The sequence below is a fragment of the Mizuhopecten yessoensis genome, unplaced genomic scaffold (genome assembly GCF_002113885.1).
Source record: "Mizuhopecten yessoensis strain PY_sf001 unplaced genomic scaffold, ASM211388v2 scaffold7781, whole genome shotgun sequence".
Lineage (NCBI taxonomy): Eukaryota > Metazoa > Mollusca > Bivalvia > Pectinida > Pectinidae > Mizuhopecten > Mizuhopecten yessoensis.
In genome coordinates, this window is record NW_018407219.1 from 602,532 (window position 1) to 629,805 (window position 27,274).

General features: G+C 36.9%; 2 protein-coding genes across 2 annotated transcripts in view; one reads left to right on the forward strand and one right to left on the reverse strand.

Moving 5' to 3' along the window:
- Positions 1 to 8,226: 8,226 nt before the first annotated feature.
- Positions 8,227 to 23,592, forward strand: LOC110454358 (CMP-sialic acid transporter 1-like). The gene is made up of 5 exons (XM_021503826.1): positions 8,227 to 8,408; positions 15,402 to 15,519; positions 16,327 to 16,373; positions 19,085 to 19,224; positions 20,292 to 23,592. Exons 1-5 carry the CDS (start codon positions 8,324 to 8,326, stop codon positions 20,940 to 20,942), a joined length of 1,041 nt encoding a protein of 346 aa, XP_021359501.1. The 5' UTR covers positions 8,227 to 8,323; the 3' UTR covers positions 20,943 to 23,592.
- A 2,442-nt stretch (positions 23,593 to 26,034) lies between these two features.
- The window catches only part of LOC110454356 (UDP-GalNAc:beta-1,3-N-acetylgalactosaminyltransferase 2-like), a 298,859-nt gene continuing 297,619 nt past the window's right edge, over positions 26,035 to 27,274 (reverse strand). Inside the window, exon 14 of the mRNA XM_021503824.1 lies at positions 26,035 to 27,115. Coding sequence (XP_021359499.1) covers positions 26,978 to 27,115 — 138 coding nt within the window. The 3' untranslated portion in view covers positions 26,035 to 26,977. The remainder of the gene's footprint in view (positions 27,116 to 27,274) is intronic.

The window sequence follows — 27,274 nt, forward strand, 5'->3', positions numbered from 1 at the left end:
ATTAAAGTGATGTCACATGTTTATTAATTGATATCACTAATCCATTAAAGTTATGATACTGGTTTACTAAGTGATATAACTCATACGTTATAGTGATGTCACTTGTTTATTTTGGGATATCAGTCATCTATTATTATGATGTCATCTGTTGATTGAGTTATATCATCCATTCATTATAGCAATTTCATCCTGTTATCAAGTGATATCACTCATCCATTAAAGTGATGTCACGTGTTTATTTACGGGTTATCAGTCATCGAATAAAGTGAAGTCATATGTTTATTAATTGATATCACTCATTCGTTTTAGTGATGTCACGTGTTTATTAAGTGATGTCACTCATCCGTTATAGTGATATCACATGTTTTTTTAGTGATATCACTCATCCAATAAAGTGATATCACATGTTTATTAAGTGATATAAATCATCCAATAAAGTGATGTCACATGTTTATTAAGTGATATAACTTATCCATTATAGCGATGTCATCTGTTATGTAGTTATATCACTCTAGCGAATTTGTGATATTACAAAAAACATATTTTGTTATATAACCAATTATTATTGAATATACACTGAAGCGGTATGTTATATGCATTACTCTAATGAGTCGGTGATGTATTTTTCAGGAGTGCTTCGAATCGATATCCTGCCATATTTGTTATCAACAGAAAACAACCCACTAAATTTTCTATTTATTACATTTTCAAACTTACACGAGGTAAATATTGCTACAAATATCATTTACATGGAGTATTTAAGTAAACAGTGCCCCATCCATTTCTTGTTGAAGCGTCTTTCCAACAAATGCTGTTTTTCCTGTCAAAACGTCTCGGTCTTCTGTTAATTGATTGTATGTATCTCTCACTTGTTGATGTCGATGTCATCATACTTCTCCTGTACAGATAAAACTGATTATGTCACTAGATTACACGTTTAGCTTCCTTGAACAAGACTTGGCTCATAACCCAGCATTGACGCTCGTTATCACAAAGAAACCTGTTGTGGGTGCTACAGTTCAAAATCGGAAACAAAATCGATTTATCTTAAAACTTTTACACGGGAAAAAAATTCTGTACAGTTTAAACCGAAGAAAGAGATCAACCTCTCTGATATGGAACGGCAAAATAACCTTAGTAGTGTGGAAGATGTAAAAGTCATTTATCGTATATTTGCACATGTAAATCCCATATACAAGACGTGGTGTCTCGTTCTCTGTCGAAATTTGAATAGGATTTCCAATTTCCTACACACGCGGAAAAGGTTTAACTTTCATGGTGAGTTTACTCGGTGTTAAATACTAGGCAGGGAATAAAGTTTGCTTCATATAGGAATACGTACGTCATAGGAGTGGAAAGATCTGTATAACGTCTAACATACGGAAGCTGTTATAGATCAACAGTCACTGTAGGGAAACACGATTCTTCGTTTCCCGGAGATTTCACGAAGGCGAAACCCGAATAAAACATGATTAATCTAGGGGAAACAAAGAATCGTGTTTCCCTACTAGAAAGGCAATACATATTTAATTATAGCGGTAATGTGACAATAGCAATAACGCCTGCTTCGGTAACTCGGAACTCGGAGCCTTTCTCTCATTTGAAATGTTCCTAATAAGGGCAATATGACCTAGGACACTTGAGTGCGCGAGATAAAACATGAAATTTAGTTTCCCTGTCATGTGATCAATATACATTGTAATCTTATCAAACATGCTGTTATATAGATGATGTTCTGACACACGGAAACTTGTATAGACCATCAATCATTTTACGGTGTCATTTGCAACATATATATGGAAGCCTGTATTGTAACTATCACATTATCAAAATTAATGCTGTCTTACAATATTGTTTCATCATCGTTTTATTTCTATATTTTTCACTTCAGCACATTGATGTACCGCCGCGTGATTTTATGAACTGGGGTCGTCAAGATTGTTGAGCATTTAACTTAATCAATTATCATAAAATTTGAAGAAATGCCTAAGGATAAATGATATGGCTCGTTGGTAGGAAATAAATAAATAGGTAGGGGGGATCCGTTTGCACATTACTTCATATTTAGAAGAAAACGATAACCGATACGATGAATTCAGTGTACATATATTGGGCTTAATTATGAACGGAGGGACATCTCTTGATTTTAAAACCATTTTGTATGATTAATTTGAAACATTATAGACCAAAATTAGGTATACAGATACAGATATTGTGTTTGTATGAGTCAAAAAAATAAGTAATCATTCTCTCGTTATAACAGACTAAAACATAATATTAAACACTAGCATATTAAGTTTTATGATATATATACGTCACCCATTCTTGTCATGATAACAAGGATGACAAAGAAAACTCACGTCGATGAAACTTACAAATAATGGACGGGGCACAAACCTAAGTGATAATATAATACGTCACGAGAGCAGACTCCCAATAGCAGACAGTAGGGGCTCATCTTTGCTCCTATAGTAAAAGTACATATACATGTGAATGGGGAAAATGCTCCCCATGCTAACAATTCCTCCCACATCCAGTTTTGTTTCTGTAACAAACCATATACGTTTTAATATCACCAGTATTATTTGAGGACATTTTATCCACACTTTTTTTTTTTTTTTTTTTTTTTTTTTTAAACCGAAATAACACCCGGGATTCACTAAATATATAGTTATAGTGACTTTTTATATCTTTGTGTCTTATAGTGTTACGAACTTCCATGATCTACATGTAACCTCGTAAGGGTTGGGAAGCGGCTTCGTGTACATGTAACTTCGTAAGGGTTGGGTAGCGGCTTCGTGTACATGTAACCTCGTAAGGGTTGGGTAGCGGCTTCGTGTACATATAACCTCGTAAAGGTTGGGTAACGGCTTCGTGTACATATAACCTCGTAAAGGTTGGGTAGCGGCTTCGTGTACATGTAACCTCATAAGGGTTGGGTAGCGGCTTCGTGTACATGTAACCTCGTAAGGGTTGGGTAGCGGCTTCGTGTACATGTAACCTCGTAAGGGTTGGGTAGCGGCTTCGTGTACATGTAACCTCGTAAGGGTTGGGTAGCGGCTTCGTGTACATGTAACCTCGTAAGGGTTGGGTAGCGGCTTCGTGTACATGTAACCTCGTAAGGGTTGGGTAGCGGCTTCGTGTACATGTAACCTCGTAAGGGTTGGGTAGCGGCTTCGTGTACATGTAACCTCGTAAGGGTTGGGTAGCGGCTTCGTGTACATGTAACCTCGTAAGGGTTGGGTAGCGGCTTCGTGTACATGTAACCTCGTAAGGGTTGGGTAGCGGCTTCGTGTACATGTAACCTCGTAAGGGTTGGGTAGCGGCTTCGTGTACATGTAACCTCGTAAGGGTTGGGTAGCGGCTTCGTGTACATGTAACCTCGTAAGGGTTGGGTAGCGGCTTCGTGTACATGTAACCTCGTAAGGGTTGGGTAGCGGCTTCGTGTACATGTAACCTCGTAAGGGTTGGGTAGCGGCTTCGTGTACATGTAACCTCGTAAGGGTTGGGTAGCGGCTTCGTGTACATGTAACCTCGTAAGGGTTGGGTAGCGGCTTCGTGTACATGTAACCTCGTAAGGGTTGGGTAGCGGCTTCGTGTACATGTAACCTCGTAAGGGTTGGGTAGCGGCTTCGTGTACATGTAACCTCGTAAGGGTTGGGTAGCGGCTTCGTGTACATGTAACCTCGTAAGGGTTGGGTAGCGGCTTCGTGTACATGTAACCTCGTAAGGGTTGGGTAGCGGCTTCGTGTACATGTAACCTCGTAAGGGTTGGGTAGCGGCTTCGTGTACATGTAACCTCGTAAGGGTTGGGTAGCGGCTTCGTGTACATGTAACCTCGTAAGGGTTGGGTAGCGGCTTCGTGTACATGTAACCTCGTAAGGGTTGGGTAGCGGCTTCGTGTACATGTAACCTCGTAAGGGTTGGGTAGCGGCTTCGTGTACATGTAACCTCGTAAGGGTTGGGTAGCGGCTTCGTGTACATGTAACCTCGTAAGGGTTGGGTAGCGGCTTCGTGTACATGTAACCTCGTAAGGGTTGGGTAGCGGCTTCGTGTACATGTAACCTCGTAAGGGTTGGGTAGCGGCTTCGTGTACATGTAACCTCGTAAGGGTTGGGTAGCGGCTTCGTGTACATGTAACCTCGTAAGGGTTGGGTAGCGGCTTCGTGTACATGTAACCTCGTAAGGGTTGGGTAGCGGCTTCGTGTACATGTAACCTCGTAAGGGTTGGGTAGCGGCTTCGTGTACATGTAACCTCGTAAGGGTTGGGTAGCGGCTTCGTGTACATGTAACCTCGTAAGGGTTGGGTAGCGGCTTCGTGTACATGTAACCTCGTAAGGGTTGGGTAGCGGCTTCGTGTACATGTAACCTCGTAAGGGTTGGGTAGCGGCTTCGTGTACATGTAACCTCGTAAGGGTTGGGTAGCGGCTTCGTGTACATGTAACCTCGTAAGGGTTGGGTAGCGGCTTCGTGTACATGTAACCTCGTAAGGGTTGGGTAGCGGCTTCGTGTACATGTAACCTCGTAAGGGTTGGGTAGCGGCTTCGTGTACATGTAACCTCGTAAGGGTTGGGTAGCGGCTTCGTGTACATGTAACCTCGTAAGGGTTGGGTAGCGGCTTCGTGTACATGTAACCTCGTAAGGGTTGGGTAGCGGCTTCGTGTACATGTAACCTCGTAAGGGTTGGGTAGCGGCTTCGTGTACATGTAACCTCGTAAGGGTTGGGTAGCGGCTTCGTGTACATGTAACCTCGTAAGGGTTGGGTAGCGGCTTCGTGTACATGTAACCTCGTAAGGGTTGGGTAGCGGCTTCGTGTACATGTAACCTCGTAAGGGTTGGGTAGCGGCTTCGTGTACATGTAACCTCGTAAGGGTTGGGTAGCGGCTTCGTGTACATGTAACCTCGTAAGGGTTGGGTAGCGGCTTCGTGTACATGTAACCTCGTAAGGGTTGGGTAGCGGCTTCGTGTACATGTAACCTCGTAAGGGTTGGGTAGCGGCTTCGTGTACATGTAACCTCGTAAGGGTTGGGTAGCGGCTTCGTGTACATGTAACCTCGTAAGGGTTGGGTAGCGGCTTCGTGTACATGTAACCTCGTAAGGGTTGGGTAGCGGCTTCGTGTACATGTAACCTCGTAAGGGTTGGGTAGCGGCTTCGTGTACATGTAACCTCGTAAGGGTTGGGTAGCGGCTTCGTGTACATGTAACCTCGTAAAGGTTGGGTAGCGGCTTCGTGTACATGTAACCTCGTAAGGGTTGGGTAGCGGCTTCGTGTACATGTAACCTCGTAAGGGTTGGGTAGCGGCTTCGTGTACATGTAACCTCGTAAGGGTTGGGTAGCGGCTTCGTGTACATGTAACCTCGTAAGGGTTGGGTAGCGGCTTCGTGTACATGTAACCTCGTAAGGGTTGGGTAGCGGCTTCGTGTACATGTAACCTCGTAAGGGTTGGGTAGCGGCTTCGTGTACATGTAACCTCGTAAGGGTTGGGTAGCGGCTTCGTGTACATGTAACCTCGTAAGGGTTGGGTAGCGGCTTCGTGTACATGTAACCTCGTAAGGGTTGGGTAGCGGCTTCGTGTACATGTAACCTCGTAAGGGTTGGGAAGCGGCTTTGTGTACATGTAACTTCGTAAGGTTTGGGTAGCGGCTTCGTGTACATGTAACATCGTAAGGGTTGGGTAGCGGCTTCGTGTACATGTAACCTCGTAAGGGTTGGGTAGCGGCTTCGTGTACATATACATGTAACCTCGTAAAGGTTGGGAAGCGGCTTCGTGTACATGTAGCCTCGTAAAGGTTGGGTAACGGCTTCGTGTACATATAACCTCGTAAAGGTTGGGAAGCGGCTTCGTGTACATGTAACCTCGTAAGGGTTGGGAAACGGCTTCGTGTATATACCAGCATGAAATTGAAAAAATCCGTTCCAACCTTATATGTTTAAGTGATTATATATGTTGACCTTAATACATATAATTCCTATATTTTAGATATCGAAGTGTCTGTCGTCAGGGCAAACGAAATAACTGGAACAAAATAGTTCATTTGCTTCTAACAATTGGCTCGGGTAAATCGAGGCGGAAGGTGGCCTGTAAAATGGTCCTAAATAAACGCCATTTCTTGAACTTCAGGAACTTAATTACAGTGGAAATGTAAATATAATCTTATACATATTTAAAACATATTATTGGTGATACAATATTATTTGGAATTACAAAAATACAGGTACGAATAATAAGAAATATTAAACGAAGAAATGTATAAGCTTTTAAACTCTGTAACAATGTTAACAAAAGAATACACTCATATATTGATTATGGGTGATTTCAACCTCCCAAAAATTGATTGGAATTCACAGTCAGCAAGAAATGATCAAGAGAGCGAAAATGTTATAGTATGTCTAGGAGATAACTTTTTGACACAACATACAAGGAACTTCACCAGAATGAGAGTGGGTTGCGAGCCCAAGGATGAAATAATAAAAGACATAAGAGGACTCTATGAGAGTATGAGTAAAGAACTGGAGAAGGTCAAATGGGACAAGGTATTGACAGGTGATGATAGTGATATGTAAGTAGATAGTGTCAGTAAAAATGTACCATTAATTACAGGAAATAGGTCACTAGAGATAAAAGACCGAAAGTTTACTCCATTGAACGAAGGTGCAAGGAGGAAAATCAATAAAAAAACATACAGTAGGGCTTGGCAGTGGTATATGGAAACTAGATCGGACGCCAATACGAAGAATATGCAAAGCTAAGAAATAAAGTGAAGTCTACGCTGAGGAAAGTTCGGCGTGATATGGAAAAGGATATTGCGGCAAATATTAAGACTAACCCCAAACAATTCTGGAAGTATATAAACTCAAAACGGAAAGTTAAAACAGGAATTTCGGATTTGAAAGGACTCGGTCCATGGAGACACGTTCCAAGTTGCAACAAGCGATAAAGATAAAGCCGATGTTGTAACAAGTTTTTCCAGTAGTGTGAACCTACAGGTGACATACCAAATATGGAAAATAAATGTGTAACCCAGGTATTTGAAGACCCTATATGTACGGAGGAAAGCATGGGTAAACTACTTTGAATGCTGGATTGTAGTAAATCCCAAGGACCAGATCCTATGCACCCTAAGGCTATGAAAGAATTATATTCAGCTATATACAAACCATTAAGTATAATCTTAAATCGATCTTTGAAAGATAGTGTAGTACCATCTGCTTGGAAGGAGGCCAATATTACAACTATATTCAAGAAAGGACCAAAATCGTACGCCCATTACGTCCTCACCTGGACCCGCCCCTGAGTACAATTTTAAAATTGAGTATTGGTGTTATACATTATTTGATATATACGTCAGTTTAAAAGTACAAATAATACTTTTCTTCTGTTTGAATGTGAAACATACAGTAACATATTCAATAATCTAAAACATAGAATCATATTAAAAGTACACATATTCACTTTCTCGTTTTCCTTTCATAAGCTTCTGTATATGACTCTTCACTTTGTTTTTAAAAGTGAATTTATTATTTTCACTTTTGATGTTTTCAGGAAGTGAATTCCAATCTTTGGTACCAGAAAAATAAAAAGTTGTAGATTCAGAAGCTTTTACATTAGGAACAATACAATTACATAGATTTGAGCGAGTACTTTACGGACATGGATTCCTGTTAAAAAATTGATACATATATTGAGGAGCCTTTCCATGGAAAATATTGAACATATGGTTCAACCTAAGTTGCCTTGCCCTGGTATTGATATCCAACATGTGTACACAACTAAAATATTGGTATGACAAACTGTGTCTATTATGTACATTTAATATCAATCTTATCACCTTGTTTTGTGACACTTGTAGATTATTTTTAAGTTTTTTTTGACAGTCCTTCATACCAACTAGCACTAGCGCAGAGCACAAGGTCTTCCTTGATTCGAAAGACAAACAACTACTATTCCTATATAGAAATATTAATCTCTGATTAACTTTTTTAATTATGGGATTTTAAACATGATGTAACTGAAATATTATGATTATTAGAGCTTATAAAATCCTGAAAAAAGAGGACAGTCGTTTCATATAGTTAAAATTGATTTTTTTTGTAAAAGATAATGCCATTTTGAGCAAAAAAACATAAAACGGGGGAAAACGACTTCATGAACTATGGTAAAGGGGAGGTCACTCTAACTTTTGCCAAATGACTCAGAAGCGCCTTACTGATTCCGATTTATTTCAGACAACTTTGCTGCTGACACAGACGGACCCGACACAGAAGTGGGTTGAAGACACTTGCGAGGAGGGTTCATTCACCATTAATGAGGAAGCCGCAAACATGGGGTTGTTTTCAGAAGAATTGTTTCCAACGAAGCTCAGCTTCGTCATATTCATATCGTATATGGCATTGTTTATAAACCAAGGTAATTGAACATGCAACCACACGTTACTCTTTCATTCTCCTACTCGCAATATTATCAGACACTGAACGGGCCGCACTGAACTAAACCCAGGGCCCATGGCCAGGGCACCCAAATACCCATGCAGAACATGCAACAAAGCCGTCACATGGCAAACAAATGCTATATGTTGCGATACATGGTACCACACCAACTTCCAAGGTATGAAAACATCCTTCATTAAATACTACACGGATATATCATGGGAATGCATACAATGTGGCATGCCAAATTTTTCATCAACACTTCTCGGTACCACATCAATACACTCCACAAACAGATTTTCAGAACTAGACTCGAAAAATTCCATAGACGACCCAACAAGCCCAGGACCTCCAACAGTCACTTCCTTTCCCATAAAAACCAACACACAACAATGCAACTCACAACAAACTAGACAATCCAATACGCATAACAATAATTAACTTCCAATCCATATCCAACAAAAACCAGACTTAGAAGAAGTAATCCACACAATCAAACCAGACATCATAGGTACAGAGACATGTCTATAAATAGCACAACTTCATCATACGACTACTTTCCAATAACACAGTACAGTCGAACCTCGTTATCTCGAACTCTTTTAACTCGAAGACCCCGTTTATCTCGAAGTATTTCTCTGGTCCCGGCCAAATCTTTTCTTTATCTTAGTAAATAAAACTCTGATAATTCGAACCCTGAAAAGTTGAAAAACTGGGATACCTCGAAGTAAAATATTGGTTTCAATAGCGTTAATCCAACGCAGTATCCAAATTTCATTTTCTCACTTGTTAATTCTTTGATACAAATAAAACGCAAAAGTACGACATTTCGCCATTCCGTGTTTATGAACATCTTTCGTAAGTAGACTAGCATGAAATCAGTAAAAAAGAATTTACGATAAAGCTTAGGACTGTAAAGTTTACGGACTGTCAAAACCATGTTATTCATAATAAAAAACAAACTGCATCAATGTTGATCAACAGTAATCTGTACTTACTGCGAGTCCGTTTAATGATTTGTACACCTAAACAGACGACAGTGCAAACCGGAAAATTGGTCACAAAGCGTGGTCATGCATAAAAGAGTTCCACAGTTAAAATCACAACCTAGGACAGCTTTACGGGTTCATGTTTTTACAGGAGCCAGTATGGCTTTGAAAGTCGATCGAGAGATTTAAGAACAAAACGATAATTGNTGCATACTACAGACCACCATCAGATAAAGGACATTCACTCACAGAACTTGAAATATCCCTGAACATAATAGGAACACAGAACAACACAATTACATTTATTAGCGGAGACTTCAACCTCCCTCACATGAATTGGTCAAACAACACCACAACACAAGGCAAACCAGACACAACCCTACATCAACGCCTTCTAGACATCATCGACGACAACTCCCTCACCCAAACCATAGACAAACCCACAAGAGAACACATCCTTGACCTAACACTCACAAATCGTACATCCATCATCAATAAACAAGAAATAGTCCCACTGATAGGTAAGGCAGATCACGACATCATATATACAGAAGCAGACATTAGACTACAAAAAACATGCAAACCACCCAGGAACATTAACCTATATAACAAAGCAAACTGGGACAACGTCAGGAAAGACCTCACTAATCTAATTAACAACTTTCAGGACCTAGAACATCCAAACACAGAAGACCTTTGGGTAAGCAACACTCCACACATCTACAGAAAAAAAACATTCCAATAAAATCACTAACATACAGACACAGACTACCCTGGATGAACAACTCACTTCGCTGCCTGATCACAAACAAGTCTAAACGCCTCCACCACAAATCAAGGACAAATCACAAACTTATCCACAGCATACAAAACAGTAAAAGCTGAAGTGCAAAAACAAACACGCAATGCATACCTACAATACATTGAGAAGATGATCACAGACCTACCAATAGGCGAACCTGAAGACCCCAACACAATACAACCCGAAAAAACTCTACCCTTTCATTAAAACCACAAAAAAAGAAAACACCGACATCATAGCACTACATAAAAAAGGCCACCTCGCATCAGACCCAGAAACGAGGCAAACATACTAAATGAACAGTTCCAAGACGCCTTCACACCAGAACAAAACACAACAATACCTGACAAAGGAATATTACCTCATCCACCTATGCCAGATATACACATCACATGCCAAGGAGTCGACAAACTACTAAACAACATAAACCCACATAAAGCAACAGGCCCAGACCATATACACGGCAGAATACTAAAAGAACTTGAGGATATCACGTACAGCACCTATATACTTACAAAAATATTCCAAACATCACTCAGTACAGGAACACTACCCAACGACTGGAAACATGCCAACGTTAACCCCATATACAAAAAAGGAGACAAATACAACCTAACAAACTACAGACCAATATCACTCGCATGCATCGCACATGCAAACTCTTAGAACACATCATCACAAGCGCAACCATGAAACACTTAGAAGACAACAAAATACTGCACGACCTACAACATGGCTTCCTCACATCGAGATCTTGCGAAGCACAACTCATTACATTCATACAATACCAATTTTCCCTAAATTTCTATTTTTATGTGAAAAACTGTGATTTTCACGGTTGACTGCGGCGTACAAGTTTTACCCCCTCGAAATAGACATTATCATCGATTTCTAAATTATTAGATTGAATAAACATTTTTGTAATTGTCACATTTAGAAAAATTGTTTGAAATTATTCTATATTTTTACAAAAAATATAAACGATCGCGTTAATGAGATATTAAAATATCTTTTTATTCCTGGTACAGGGTTTCAGTCCGGGTCCGGGGTACAAGATTTACCTACCACCTATTTGTATAGCTTTCAATTTGATTATAAATTCAGAACATGTTTCGGTATGAAATTCACATAACTAATAATTATATGTATGTCGATATATAGCCTGGTTGCCTTGTTGTTTAACAACCAACTTAATTGAGAAAAAATATTTAAAAAACTATAGTTGATGGAAGTCAAAATATCAGGTAGAACTTTAGGTTGATGGAAATTAAGCAGCTTGCTTAACTGTTATATCTCTCTGTATGTTTATACATAAAACTCACAGGCTGAGAATATCCACAATTTTTATAATGAACTGCTGTGTACATTTCATAAATGTTCTTTCTGGTTTATTTTATTTTTATTGCGACGTTTTTGCCCTTGTAAGGAAGGACTATCTCAGTTTACTGTTCAGTCACAAAAAATGGCATATAGTTCCTAATCATTTTTGTACAATATTATTGAGAAAAAAAAATCAAAAGTATTCTATGGATGTGTGGACTTTGAATTGTAAATAATGTACTCCTTACAAGATATGAGAGGAACATCCACATATGGTTGTCAAATGCCAATTACAATTTAAAAATCAAACCCATTGATATGAGAACAAATGTATGTGGTTATAGGTATACATTTACCTTAGTTGTTTTGTGTATGTGTTTTGTTGGTAGTGACTGTAGTGACATATAGTCTACATACTTAAGTATTTTAATACATATATGTTATATTTTACAGTCTTGATAAATAAGTAAATCTGATATACACAAGTTGTCATATTTGATTTAAATAATAGTGTGAAATCAAATTCAATATTGATGAGTGTATAATGGTCTAAGCCCTTAAGGTACATTGATGTATACCGTTATGTTCAATATTTAATTATTAATGAGTATTCCGTTTTTGCGTATTACAGAGTTATCTTCTCTTGGGAGCAGGTATTGATCGATTGTTACGTCACTTGTTTGTGAGAGTAACGTCATCAATTTTTGAGAAAACGACGTAATTTTCTCACACAAAACAATGACGTAACACTCAATACCTGTTCCCAAGAGAAGATAACTCTGCAATACGCAAAGACGGAATAATGGTCTAAGGAAGTTGAAAATGGCCACCGAAGGTGACATTTAATGACAAATTATAACATGACTTACATTTGATCACAATTGCAAGTTAACTTATATAACCTAGATTACAAAATGTACATCAATACACAATGTTTTGCTAATTATCTAATTATGACCTCTAGTCATAGTGGGGTTGTAAAAATCCGCCAAATTCAAAATGAAGAAATGAAATCTTTTAGAAGGGTGGAAAGAGGGTGGGTTTGAAATTGATTAACTATAAGATAAATAAAGTTCTCTTGTGGAGGCTGAACGAAACTTTTTTCTGCTTAAGCTGGAAGTGACGCTACAAAGTGTGCATGCGTGTCAAGATTGTTCTCTTATATGGCTTGACCAATCAAATTAGAAGAAAAGTTTCTCATCAGATTATATAAAATAATTTGAATTTAAAATGCCTACCTTTTAATATAAAATCATACAAACGTAATTTAAAAGTTAATTCCCTTAATAAAAGGGGAGTATAATCATAAACTGAGATCAATAGGTTTCTTTGGGTTGATGGCATAAATTAAGCTAATAAATTAGCTGCCTTTTATTCTCCTTCAACTCAAAGATAACCCAACAGCAAATTGAACTTTAAGCCCTTAATTAAGGTATATCGTTATGTTGATAGTGTGAAATCAATTTCAATATTAATGAGAATAATGGTCCTTAAGGTATACCGTTATGTTGATAGTGTGAAATCAATTTCAATATGAATGAGTAAAATGATCCTTAACGTATACCATTATGTTGATAGTGTGAAATCAATTTCAATATAAATGAGTATAATGGTCCTTAAGGTGGCTCCACACTTTTGCAATTAACCAGCAAAATTCGTTGAAACTTTCATATAATGGTTATGCAACTACGTAGAGTTGATTTTATAAAAATCTAAACATTCCGATAGTTTGGGGACTTTTTTGGAAAAAATACCAAACAATTGAATTTTCGTCAATTTTAATATTTTCTGTTTTTGTGTGTGTGTGGCATTGTTCGGAACAATGACAACAAAAATAAAATAAAAAGAAGCATTTCTAATTAACCCTACAAATATTTTATTAATTGCAAAATAGGTAACACATGTTACACAAAGTGTTTTTTTATCGAATTTGTACGGATAAAAGTGATTATCTACAAGCTAAAAGCAAACAGGACACAACGATCTATACATATAGAATGGGAAATTGAACAAAATATACACAATGGCTTTATAATTAATTTATTTTACATTTTACAATCACTTCGATCTGGGTGAGAGTTATCTTCCTTGAAAAAAATCGGAACTTTTTGCAGAGGGGTGACATTCACACAAAGACAGTTGACTCTGTTTACATATAACAAAAATGATGGAAATAATTCAAAATATGATATTAAAATTTATCAATTTATTGTTCTTTAATGGAACCAAATTATCCTCAGTCATGTATACACTTTGGACATCATTCCACAGTCCGCTAACTCGCGGTATATTTATAATTACATGTCAGGTACATATGTGACCAGAGGCTATCGCATGGTAGGCCGTTCTCATGTGCACTCACACATGCACTTCATAGGTATCTGGATATTTTACAAAACATTATTTTCACAGAGTAAGTAGACTACATTTGTAAACACAATTGTAACAGCGAAAATCGTAACGACCTCAAGCTTATGAACTCGTGTAAGCACGCGATATGAACATGTGAGGCCGGTACGTCCGCATTCCATGCGTTTCCAATATAACCTTCTTGAGGTCGTTTGGTCTCATGTCACTGTCTACCCGTGAGTCTGTTTATGTCTATGAATTGGAAAGATTTATTCCTAAAGTACGTGTGATTAAACATTTCCCGGTAAAATCTCGATATCGAGTGTTGACATATCATCGGCACGCACATGTTCTATTGTTTACCAGGGGCCTGTTCGTTTATGCGGAGCAAGCGGTTTGACCGTTTATAAATGTAACAATTTCGAGTATAAATCCTGGTGGACCTGCAAATGTGTATGCAGGCCTTGCAAGGCTTTCTCAAAGCTCGCCTGAAAGCAGCATCAGATTACTAGGTCCCACCTTATTTAATAAACGAACAACAGTGGTCCGATCGGTTTGACCGTTTAAACGAAAAGGGCCCAGGTGTAACTATAATTTGCACTACGATATTGAATGCCCGATACACAATGGGGAAATGACGACACCGTGTACATGCACATTTCGATCAAGATAATTGAGTCCGAGCTGTACTTTTTCCGGAAGTACGTTACGAAAATGGACGCTGATGACGATGTGTAGAGCCACCTTAAGGTATACCGTTATGTTGATAGTGTGAAATCAATTTCAATACAAACATATGCTGGTTGTTAGAATATTTTACATTTTACCCTTGGCCAGAAAACTGACTCGCTGTTTGAAAACTAACTACATGAATCATTGAAGCACACTACCATGTTTGTATATATACTAAAACAAAAGTCTGATTAAGTTCAATGTTGACTATCATATAGACCTACCAGGGTACTGTAATGCTCTAATCTGCTATGGTGGTAAAAAAAACATAGATTAATCATCGATTGTTTGTTTTTTTTACCAACTAATTGCCCTAAGATTTCTGTATTAACATGATTGTACTATTAAAGAACAAAGACGCACTGAATAGGCCAAATTTATTACATTAAAATGTGCTATGCAGGGGAGGTTACTCTATATTATATAATGCGTTTTGCTATTAAGGATGCACAGTGCAATCATTCATAAAATACAATTTCTCTAAATTATCAACTTTTGACTATAGCCCTATAAATTGTAGAAAGATAATATCAAGAGGATATACCGGTATATGGTAACAGAATGTTATGGTCAAAATTGTTACGATATAAGCCACAATATCAGGTTAAACAAGAAGCTAACAATCTCTGATATAATTGGTATTTGGCATGTACAACTGTTTTGCTGTTACACATAAAATGCTAATATATTCAAAAGTACCAGTTTAATTACACATGCTTTGTGTCTCTACACCATTCAGCATCCACATTTTATCCTGTGTTGTAATTGGGTATCTCTGCAGGTATCTTAGTGACAGCTTCCAAGAGTAAAGACAATACCTACAACTTCAACACAGTGGCTGTGGTGCTGCTGACAGAATGCCTCAAACTCATTGTGTCAGTGTGTGTGTTCCTAAAGGAGTAAGTATCAGTAGAGTTCTAGCTTAAGATTTGTGTATATAATTAAAATAACTGTTAAGGATGCAACCCACTGCCAAAAGAATTGTTCTTCACTGGAAACTTTTTTGCATGACTGATAAATAATTTCTGAAAATAAAACCTAGCAGGATTTTTATGAAAAATAAAAAAAATATGAAATGAACTAAATGATCAACAAAAGTGTTCTGAGTTAAAAAATACAAGAGGACCATATGGCCTATATTTTTATGAAACCGTGCTCATGCTCAAGCCTAGATTTTGTACCCAATTGCCAAGTGTCTTGCTCCTGTTATAGATTATTATTATTTTAATTTTGTCAATGATTTGATAAACAAATGGGAGTAGTATTTTGATGCTCAAATACATTGCAAAATAAGGACGCCTTAAACACAAACAGCAGTTGTATTCAAAAGTATAGACCATATCAATAAAGGTAGGGAAAAGGGGTTTTGTCTTCCCAGTTCATTTACGAATTCTTAAATAAAATGTTATGTAATGTGGTATTAAGAAACAAACTCTTTTGTTTGAGAGGGTCTTGATGGCACTCTTATAATGGTAAACATTACAAAAACAAACCACAATGTAATTAATGATAACCACTGTACCCGTATGGTCTGAATGTTCAACACTGCTGGGAAATGTGTTCGTGAAAAAAACCACCCATCCCATGCAGCAATGTGTATATCAATGTGTACATGACAACAAGACTTTATGACAAAATCAGAACAATCTATGAGCATGCTCCAACAAATCAGTAGGTACGTAATTATACTATTTTGTATTTTTCAGCCATACAGTTGGTCAGTTTTTCTCAGATATCCATAAGTACAAACAAGGTAATAAAACTACTTGTATACAGTTTGATATTGTTTGAAACCTCCACAGAAACATTTTAATTGTGGAAAATTGTTCAGTAAGTTACGCCCTAAAATCGTCTTCCTGTTTCTCCAATATACAGTGCTTCACAGATCTGGCATCTGATTTTGTACACCCATTCCTGGTACCGGTGAACAAGGATATCACAAAGCATCTTGTAGGGCTTCATGGCCACAATATATTCTTTGGATGGTTTCGGATAACCTTCTCTATATGGGATGGCCACCTGACCTTTTATTTTGGCCTTATCTTGTTCTTCCCCTTACTTTGACACGGTTATTATATTATTTTCAGGGCCCATTCAAGAGATCTGTATCTTTCATTGCTCCTGCAATGTGATTCTGCTCTTGCATTTTGTCCTGTTATTCTGTGACAATTGCATCACATCTGTTGGGCAAGTTGCTTATAAGGCCCAACATCTGGTGCAGCAGATAGTAAAACTTGAGTTAAGGTATTGATCTGTATGCATCTTTTTCCTAATTATAAAGACCAGTATTTGAATGGTTCCTTCATCCTTCTGTACAAGGAGGGTATCTAGGAAGGGCATTGTGCCATCAATTTCTTCCTCTTGTGAATGCTGTTTGAGGAATCTATATAATGATAATGAGTGGCAAAATCTTTCTATGACTCTCCTGATGTCATCATATTGTTTCCATAAGCTAGGCTTGTACTCGTACATCTATGACCAGATATTAAACAAAGCATAGCCGAATTGACTTATCAGTTTGATTGGCATTTGTATAGGTATAAAAACTAAAACTTACACATATACTGTAGTAAAATTGATGGCAATTTGATTGTTGCCAACTCGTTAACATCATACACCTTTGTGTACATACGCTTCACTGGTCATTTGTCTGATGAAAGTGACATCACAATACATCTTGTACTAGTGCTTGAAACGTCACACATAAACATTCACTGGTTGAGCTGTATGAATTTCTATGGTAGCAGTATATACAGTAGAGGGTTGTGGCCATAGGTGATATTTTTGTTAAATGGCTAACCCCTGTATAATGATATGTAAAAAAAATATAAAAATAAAACTGTACTAAAATTGGTATACACATGATGAAATGGGCTATGTGAGCTTCACATTTGTAAAAAAGAAAGAAGATTTTTTTGGTTCGAGAATACAATTTTGGCCATAATCTGAAAGGGTGCGTACACATGAAAAGCTAGCTTTACAGGAGGTAAAATTTTGACAACCGCACACAATGCAAAATTGCAAAAAATCAAGTTTTACAACTTTACTGGGACCCAGATAATTCTGCAACCAGGTAGGTAATCTTTAACTTCAGACAGAGCTTAGGAAAAAAATTACTAGTTGCGGGGGTCAAATTTTGGGTTAAAAATAGCTTTTTTTGGCATTTTTTGGTAATTTTTGATGTGGTAACCATGATTTTCATACAAGTGACATACATAGAAAAAAGAGGTTTATACGCTTCTCAGTACTTTATATGTATTGTAAATGTTTACAAATATATATACATGTATACATGTGTTGTGTAGGGTAAATCCGCTGTGTTTACATTTTCTCGACATGTGCCTTGTTTATCAGAGTCGGGCCATTTCTACTGTACACTGCTACCTATACTGAAGATTTTGTTTAGTAAAGGCTAATCCACTGACTACATGTATATCATGTTTCAGTATTTTCTTGGATTGCTACTCTGTACTATGTGGAATAACTTGGTTCAGTGGCTAATTCACTGAATTTTATGTTTGAGTATTACCTAGCTAATCCACTGACTATATATTCTGTTTCAGCATCATTTAGCTAATCCACTACCTGTATATTATATATTTCAGTTTTACTTTTCTAGAGTGTTACTTAGCTAATCCACTACCTGTATATTATATATTTAAGAATTACTTTTCTAGAGTATTACTTAGCTAAATCACTGACTATGTAGCATGTTTCAGCATCATTTAGCTAATCCACTCCCTGTATATTATGTATTCAGTATTACTTTTCTAGAGTATTACATAGCTAATTCACTGACTATATAGCATGTTTCAGTACCATTTAGCTAATCCACTACCTGTATATTATGTATTCAGTATTACTTTTCTAGAGTGTTACTTAGCTAATCCACTACCTCTATCCTATGTATTTCAGTATTACTTTTCTAGAGAATTACTTAGCTAATTCACTGACTATATAGCACGTTTCAGCATCATTTAGCTAATCCACTACCTGTATATTATATATTTAAGAATTACTTTTCTAGAGTATTACTTAGCTAAATCACTGACTATGTAGCATGTTTCAGCATCATTTAGCTAATCCACTCCCTGTATATTATGTATTTCAGTATTTCTTTTCTAGAGTGTTACTTAGCTAATCCACTCCCTGTATATTATGTATTCAGTATTACTTTTCTAGAGTATTACTTAGCTAATTCACTGACTATATAGCATGTTTCAGCACCATTTAGCTAATCCACTACCTGTATATTATATATTTAAGAATTACTTTTCTAGAGTATTACTTAGCTAATTCACTGACTATATAGCGTGTTTCAGCATCATTCAGCTAATCCACTACCTCTATATTATATATTTCAGCATTACTTTTCTAGAGTATTACTTCGCTAATCCACTGACTATATATAGCATGTTTCAGCTTCATTTAGCTAATCCACTACCTGTATATTATGTATTTCAGTATTACTTTTCTACTTTGTGCCTGCTGCTCTCTACTGCCTTTACAACAACTTGGGTTTCATTAACCTAGCGACATATGACCCAACAACGTATTTCCTGCTCCTGCAGTTCCGTGTTGTTGTGACTGGGGTTATATTTCAGGTATGTTGATATGGAGGGGATGTTTATATTTTGTATGACCCCACTGTCAATAAGGGTATACATACTGCCTTGTCAGGCATTCTTCAGACTTGGTAATTAGTACTGTATTATTTGGGAGGGCTTCACAAAGAATACACAAAATAAAATACTCGGTGAATGTTATAGCCATAACTTATAATCTCCATGAACATGTACAGACCAAAATAAAAGTACAATCAGCTATATAAACATAGTGCGGCAGTGTTGGCACCCATTTTGATTTTGAAGTCTGTCTCACAAGAGTTGTTAAAATACATATTGTATAAACAACTGTCATTCTGTTGTACAAGTTTTTATTGAAAGGCAAATAAAACTTCCTTGTAAAATGGACTTGTCCATGACTGCAGTTGTCATGGGCTTACACAATAAACCTAACCCTATAGACTGGGTGTTTTAGTAGCCAGTAACCAAGACATTTGACTACGATGTGTTCAAGTGAAATTTCATCCTTGCAAAGTAGTTCTGATAGGGACAAACACGAAACATTAGCCACTGGAAACTAAACACGAAACATTAGTCACTGGAAACTAAACACGAAACATTAGCCACTGGAAACTAAACACGAAACATTAGCCACTGGAAACTAAACAACTACTAATAGTATTCAGTATTTAGACTACTCCTCCAATAAGTGTGAATGAATTCAAACCTCCTAATCTAGTCCAAGGGGACTCCATTTTGTGTATACATTTTAAGGTGTGGCTCCCTTTCCGGCAGAGGGGCAGAAAAAATAACAGCTGCTTCTTCCAAATATGTTTTATAAGGGATTTTGACCTCATTTGTAAACAGTTAAAATATTTCAAGACTTTTATATTGAACCTGCCCTGGTCTCATCTCATATTTATATTGTTCTTGATATATACATATATCATTTCCAATATAAGTTAAGACTGGGATCTGAGCTATTCAGGCCTTTAGGCCTCTTGGTGACCATCAAAAATAAAGGTAAAAGTAGTGGGAGAGTACCTTTGCCTATGGTCTTGTCAATAAAACCTGCTTTTCTATTTCAATGTCTTTATTTATTTCAGATTGTCTTCAGTAAGCAGTTGAGTAGGATGCAGTGGCTGTCGCTGATTTTCTTGACTGTTGGGTGTGTGGTCAAGGAATACGGCCATGGTCATGAGGCAAAGGTAGAGCCAGGAGCATCTAGCTGGTCAGTTTACCTTAACCCAAGTCTCTTCCTCATCATGTTACAAATCTTCTCCTCCTGTTTCGCAGGAGTTTACAACGAGTTTCTCCTCAAAGACAAAGGTGTGGATGTGCACATCATGATGCAGAATGTGTTTATGTACCTGGACTCGATTCTGTGTAACGTGTTAGTGTTGGCCTTCAGGGGCCAGCTAGCCACCGCCTTCACTGCACCAAGTATAGCGGCACTCACCCAGCCCAGCGTTCTCATGATCATGTGTAATAATGCTGCTATTGGTATTGTCACTAGCCTGTTTTTAAGATCTTTAAATTCCATTTTGAAGACATTTGCAAGTGCTCTGGAGTTAATGTTCACGGCAGTTCTCTGCTGGTTGATATTTGGTATCAAGATTGACGTCTATACATTTATTGCTATTTTCATTGTGTCTGCAGCCACCATACTGTATGCTCAAAAACCTGTTGTAAATCTAGCTAAACCTATCAGCAAGCCTGGCAGCGAACACAAGGCCAAAGAGAATGATGTTGTATGAATGTTAAAATCCATCATTTTGTTTTTAAACTATGTCATTTGACAGATCTCCTTAGCTTTTAAAATTCATCTTTTCTAGTGTAAATGAACAAAAACTGGCAGTTTTGGGGTTAGCAGCAGGCAAGTTTAGTGTATTGTGTAGTCTTTGTAACACGTCAGATGAAGTATTACTGGGTAATATCAAACTTGGTATAAAATCCAGACCAGTTTTAAAATAGTCCTGTTTTCTGTAACATAATTTTTAGCATTAAAAGAGTTTTTACTAATCAACAAGGATGAGGAAAAATATCACTAAATTCTTGTTAGAATTTCTCATGTATTTCCTGAACTTAATGTGTTTTCTCAAATCCCTGAACATTTATGGGAAGTTTTTAAAGTTCTGAGAAAAGAAATTTAATGTTCACCATGCATATTTAAATTTATGAAATTTTATTGAAATGTATTTACTAAGAATTGAAATTCCTTTTTACGTTTTTGGAATGATGAAATTTGTGGTTTTAGTAAAATATCGATCATAAAACCCCAGTCATCCAATGTGCATACTATTAAGTTGTATAAATAGCTTATAGGACTATAATATCAACATATCAGTAAATTTTGTACAAATACTCCGACGATAATCTCCACAGAGTCCTCCACAGTAATACCAATGCTTTCGCTTAGATCTAAATTGCTTGCCTTTCTAAACTGCTGGTCAATGTTAGCCTAGGTACAGTATGTCAATTTACAATAAGTATCACATAACATTGTATGTGATGCTCTGAGAGTTTAGTGTTACCATGACTGGTGAGGATCAGGCCGAAATCTTTCCATGAAGTGATGTACATGTTTATAATCTAACTTTGACAGATATCCTTAATACAGGAAAAATGCTCAAAATCTTAGAAATAAGATTTCGCTTCGTATACACTCCACTTACCCTTGGCGGATACAGCCGTGTTGACCGAGCCTTCAAATTTTCGTGCAGTGCCAATCGCTTGCATCCAATGAAATCGCGTCTTACATATAGCGCTGTTGACGAAGGAAAACAGTAATGGTGACGCCCTGTACAGAAGCACATTGTCATTTATGTCAGAGTGTTTTGCCCCAAAAAATAGGCGCACAATCTTTTGGGAAACTTCTGGAGTGATAAATCAGTTTGTGAAAATCTTTGACTACATGCCACATGTAAACGATGACCTGGGAAAATATGTGTGCTGCCTTTGGATTGTTTCCATATTGCTCTGTCATTTATACTCCGCCTCGGCATTACACATTCTTATGTCAACACGCCGATGGAGTGTGTATGTAACGGTCATTCTGATTGGTTAAAAGTTTATTGGGAGAAGAACGATAACTCGGTATATCCACAAGGTGGCAGTGGAGGGAATTATGAAAACACAGCTATATCCACCAAGGGTAAGTGTAGTGTATACGAAGCGAACACTTGGCTAGTGAAGATGAGAAATAAGGGAGATAATCATACCCTGTCTGTGTCTTCCCATAATAAGAGTACGGTGGACACTTGGTTCAGATGCAAACATTGAGCATCATGGGTAATTGTGAACAATGGTGGTAAACACACTGTATCAGGCAGATGGGGATTTCAGAATACCTTTAAACTTGCCTTTGCATTAAGCCTTTCATATTACAGAAGTTGTGTCGAGGGTATTTAAACTGGTATTGTGTGTGTATGTGTGAATTATAACATTTTGTAAGTGTGATGTATAGAAAAGTAATATATAATTATTACAGGGGTATATACGGTAACGCAGTCCTGGCAGTCGTAACCCTGTGAAATCATGAGACATGTGATTGGTTAGAAATTTTATAGCATCCGAGCCAATCAATGAGCTTGAATCAAATTACAATACAACCTGCTTCTGAAGATTGGGGTCATGACTGTGATTTTAGTTTTTATTATTTAAAAGCTTACTAATCTTATGGATCTTTTCAACTAAATATGATATCAAGACTAGATTAGAATTTGAACTTTGTCTATTTCTATTTGTCGTGCATTTCTATTTGTCGTGCATTTACTCTTATACGTATATAGGTTGACTGTATTTCAAGGAACTAACTGGAAGCAATAATTATGTGAAATTTAATGATATCAGCCCTTATTAACTTACAATAATTAATGTTTATGCATGTATCCTTTTGAAATCGAGTATGATACTTACTTTTTCTGAGTGCTGAGAAAGTAGTGTGAAATACCTTTTAGTCACCTTTCAAAATTTTATTGATGCGGTGGAGATAATTCTGCCCCATCAAAAGAATTTGAAAAGGAGAGAATCAGTTATTTTGGACTACTAAGTTACTGAGATACGAAAATCTGCATTAACTATGCCCAAGTATCATTTGATGTGAATTCTCTTTCCCAGACCGGGTATTTTACTGTGATTGTATGATTCTGATACTCTTAACAGTGTCAGGTCCAGGAAGTTGTTGTATTCAAAATGTGTTTTTTGTATAGGTTGTGAACATATCATCATTTGAAAAATGATCAACATATACACAACGTAACAATATTGTCTTTCCAATAACTTCTTTCATTTCATCCCAGTCTAAAACTTACATTATAAGTGCTGAATATTTTCTATGAATTATATTCTTTACATTCTGATCTTTGCTCAAAACTGTTTTATTCTATATCAAAATATTTCTCTTTTTTTTCAAAACAGAAATTTTGCCCTTATTTGCTCACTTGGTAAGAATTTGTATAAATGGGGGATATGGCCCAGGGGGCAGAGGGATATTTTTGGGTCATGGGAGATTTAACAAGAAGATGTTCCTCCCCTTGGGAAAAATGGGGTTGGGCTGAATAGGGGAAATACATGTAATATTGGTAAGTCTTACTCCTTAGGTGTTGGTGACTTATGTTTCAATTTTTATGTTGAACAATTATAACAGCTTGTGAAATATTTACAAATAAAAAAAACATCATACATTTCATAAAATAGTTTGTATACTGTTGAGAGATCTCATTTTCCCACATGAGGAATCACTTTATATTCTTCAGCTGGTCAAGTTTTTCCTATGGTACATTATGAAACCAGTCTGGGTTTACTATTTTGCACCTGCCCGACTAAATCCCATAACCCAGTTTCATGATTATTGACGTAATCCGGTATCCCTGTCTCATGATAAACATGATCATTGACTAAATCCGGTATCCTTGTCTCATGATAAACACGATTGTCTGAATGATTGCAGATATCAGGATAAATGTTGCACAGTTTTTGTGTTTTCTATTTCATCATAAACAAAAGACACAGAAGCATATCCTTAAACCAGGACATGTTTGTATACCTCCTATAATGTTTTGTATGTAAAAGAGGAGTGAGCCGAAGAAAATCATTACAGGAATCTTCAAACTTCTAAGAGTTGCACTCACTTTCATTCTCTGCACCCCTGGAATGTGTCATAGCAACATCAAAGGCACATGGTTAGGTACTTTTTTGGTTTCAGATAAAAATTTCACTTGTATTATTCATCCACAAGGTGGCACTCACCGAGCCTTCAATTGTGTTATGACATATTCCAGGGGTGCAGAGAACACAAGAGAGTGAAGGTAACCCCTGGATATCGAGGATGTATTACACGGTACACGTACAAGTACTAACACGCTATTCCATATCTATTCATATTGTACAGTATATAGTTGTCATGTACATGTATTCATTATTACAAAACCATATAACCACAAAATTGATGCTTTAATTAGAAAGCACTTTTCCATTGATGTTTGTGATGTTCTTTCTTTGATGTTATGACATGGTTGAATGTATGTACATTACATTGCATGTCTTCATTTATTTATGATATTGAGCTAGCTTTGGTGAAAACCAATTTTAACCTGCTTATCAAATGTAAGTTACATGTGGGTATGAGGAAAGGTTGAATTGTTTATATTGTCTGCACCTATTTATGGTTATTTTTATAAGAAGTTTCAATTAGACTAACATTTTCTAATATATTTATTGTTAATATATCAACCAAGTCCCAGATAAATGACTTTTAAAGTCCTGGTAAAATTTATGATGATGATATGATTGTCAAAAAAAAATTTGAAGTTGTAGCAGTAATAATAGGTTGCACCGTGGGAAATCTTTATTATTAAGTTCTTCTGTGAATGTTCAGTGAAACTCAAACTAGGCATCGCAACAAAATAGTAAATAAGTAAGGTGATTTGTAAAATTCTGAACAAGCTAGGGTATATATGAGCAATCAGTTTTTAGGTCACCTGAGCTTTAGCTCGATCAAAAATCCAATATGGCCGACACGGCCACCATTTTGAAAAACTATTTCAAACTTAAAGTTAAGTTTTGCTGGGCCGATTGAACTGAAACTCTGTCTAGGAATGATCAGCTCATGGTCCTGACAAACTTAAGTTAACGTTATACTTAACTATTTTGTACTCAAATTGGTACATATTTCAACAACAAAATTAAATACTGTAGGACTCAGGTGACCGTTTAGGCCCATGGGCCTCTTGTTTTTAATCTATACCCAATTCAAGTGGTTTAAAAAAACACATTTTTCGTACTTTTTTAAGGAAGACTGGGGACAGATCAGTGAAATGATTGTTTTTGTTTATCTGGTAAAACTGTTATGTTGCTGTTGTTGTTCAGTCAGAGAGTTTATTTTTCTTCAGAATTTATTTGCAATTTTAATTGTGTTATTTATCTGGTGATACAATTGTACTTTGAAGTCCTAATGTTGTTACAGTGCTGAAACTATTTCTTATTAAATCACAGTGATACTATGCAGTTTGAAATCTTTGCACCTTAAAGTAGGCGATATTGCCATTAATAAAGTCATAAATATACAACATCATGTGTTATGTCTCTGTCTTAAAGTTTAAAATACTAGGCTACTCTACAATGCCATTATAAACATTTTGTTTTAGAGTTACCTCCCTTCAAAATAACTTTTGCATCATCATGATGAGTCAATGTAAAGGATTATCTGAAACAAAAACATATCAGATATTTTCTTAAGATTTTCAGTCAGTTGATTCAGTGAAATGACAAAACTGAATCCACTATGATAAGTTTTACAGAGTGAAGAGGAGCACTTGGGGACAAAGAAAAACAATGACCATTACTTCAACAGAACGTTTATTTATTGCAGCTTCTAACTTTTCTCAGTTTACCATTACTGAACTCAACAAAATCCATAAATGAAAGTCATAAATCATACTGAACGGTTGCCATCTTGATGCGGCCTACTTGTATACTGTGTACTCTTGATCTGACCTTTCATGTCACCAGTTTTGAGATTTACCACTGAACATCTGGCTTAATGTACGTGCCATGTGTTGCTGACTGTATTTCAAGGTCACATATAACTGACCAACTCTCAATGTCGCGTGAGACTAACTGAATGTCAAGGTCACATATAACTGATCAATTTTCAATGTCACGTGAGACTAGCTGAATGTCAAGATCACATAACTGACCATTTCTCAATGTCACGTGAGACTAGCTGAATGTCAAGGTCAAATATAACTGATCAATTTTCAATGTCACGTGAGACGAGCTGAATGTCCAGGTCACATATAACTGACCAATTCTCAATGTCACGTGAGACTAGCTGAATGTTAAGGTCACATATAACTGATCAATTTTCAATGTCACGTGAAACTAACTGAATGTCAAGGTCACATATAACTGACCATTTCTCAATGGCACGTGAGACTAGCTGAATGTCAAGGTCACATATAACTGATCAATTTTCAATGTCACGTGAGACGAGCTGAATGTCCAGGTCACATATAACTGACCAATTCTCAATGTCACGTGAGACTAGCTGAATGTCAAGGTCACATATAACTGATCAATTTTCAATGTCACGTGAGACTAGCTGAATGTCAAGGTCACATATAACTGATCAATTTTCAATGTCACGTGAGACTAACTGAATGTCAAGGTCACATATAACTGACCATTTCTCAATGTCACGTGAGACTAGCTGAATGTTGTGGTCTGAGGTGGACCTGACTGACTGTCAAGGTCATATAATCATCATTATTAGATTGTTAGACAGAGTCGTCTACCCTCCGGCTCCACACCCACAGGGGTCACCACATGTCTCCATGTAAGTCCACATGGTCCTTACTTCCTGTGGTGACAGTTCAGGTATTGCCAGAGCATCTGGGGAGCAGTATTTTTCACATTTCCAACGATCATCCTGAATAAAAAAATGACATTTAATTTACTCCCTTTCTTATGAATAATTGTTTTTTTTTACCTTGAAGGACTACAAGACTAGAACAACACTAGGTATTTTAACAAATTTAACAGGATGTAATAGGATTTAATATTGTATAAATGAAGAGTGTGGACCCCT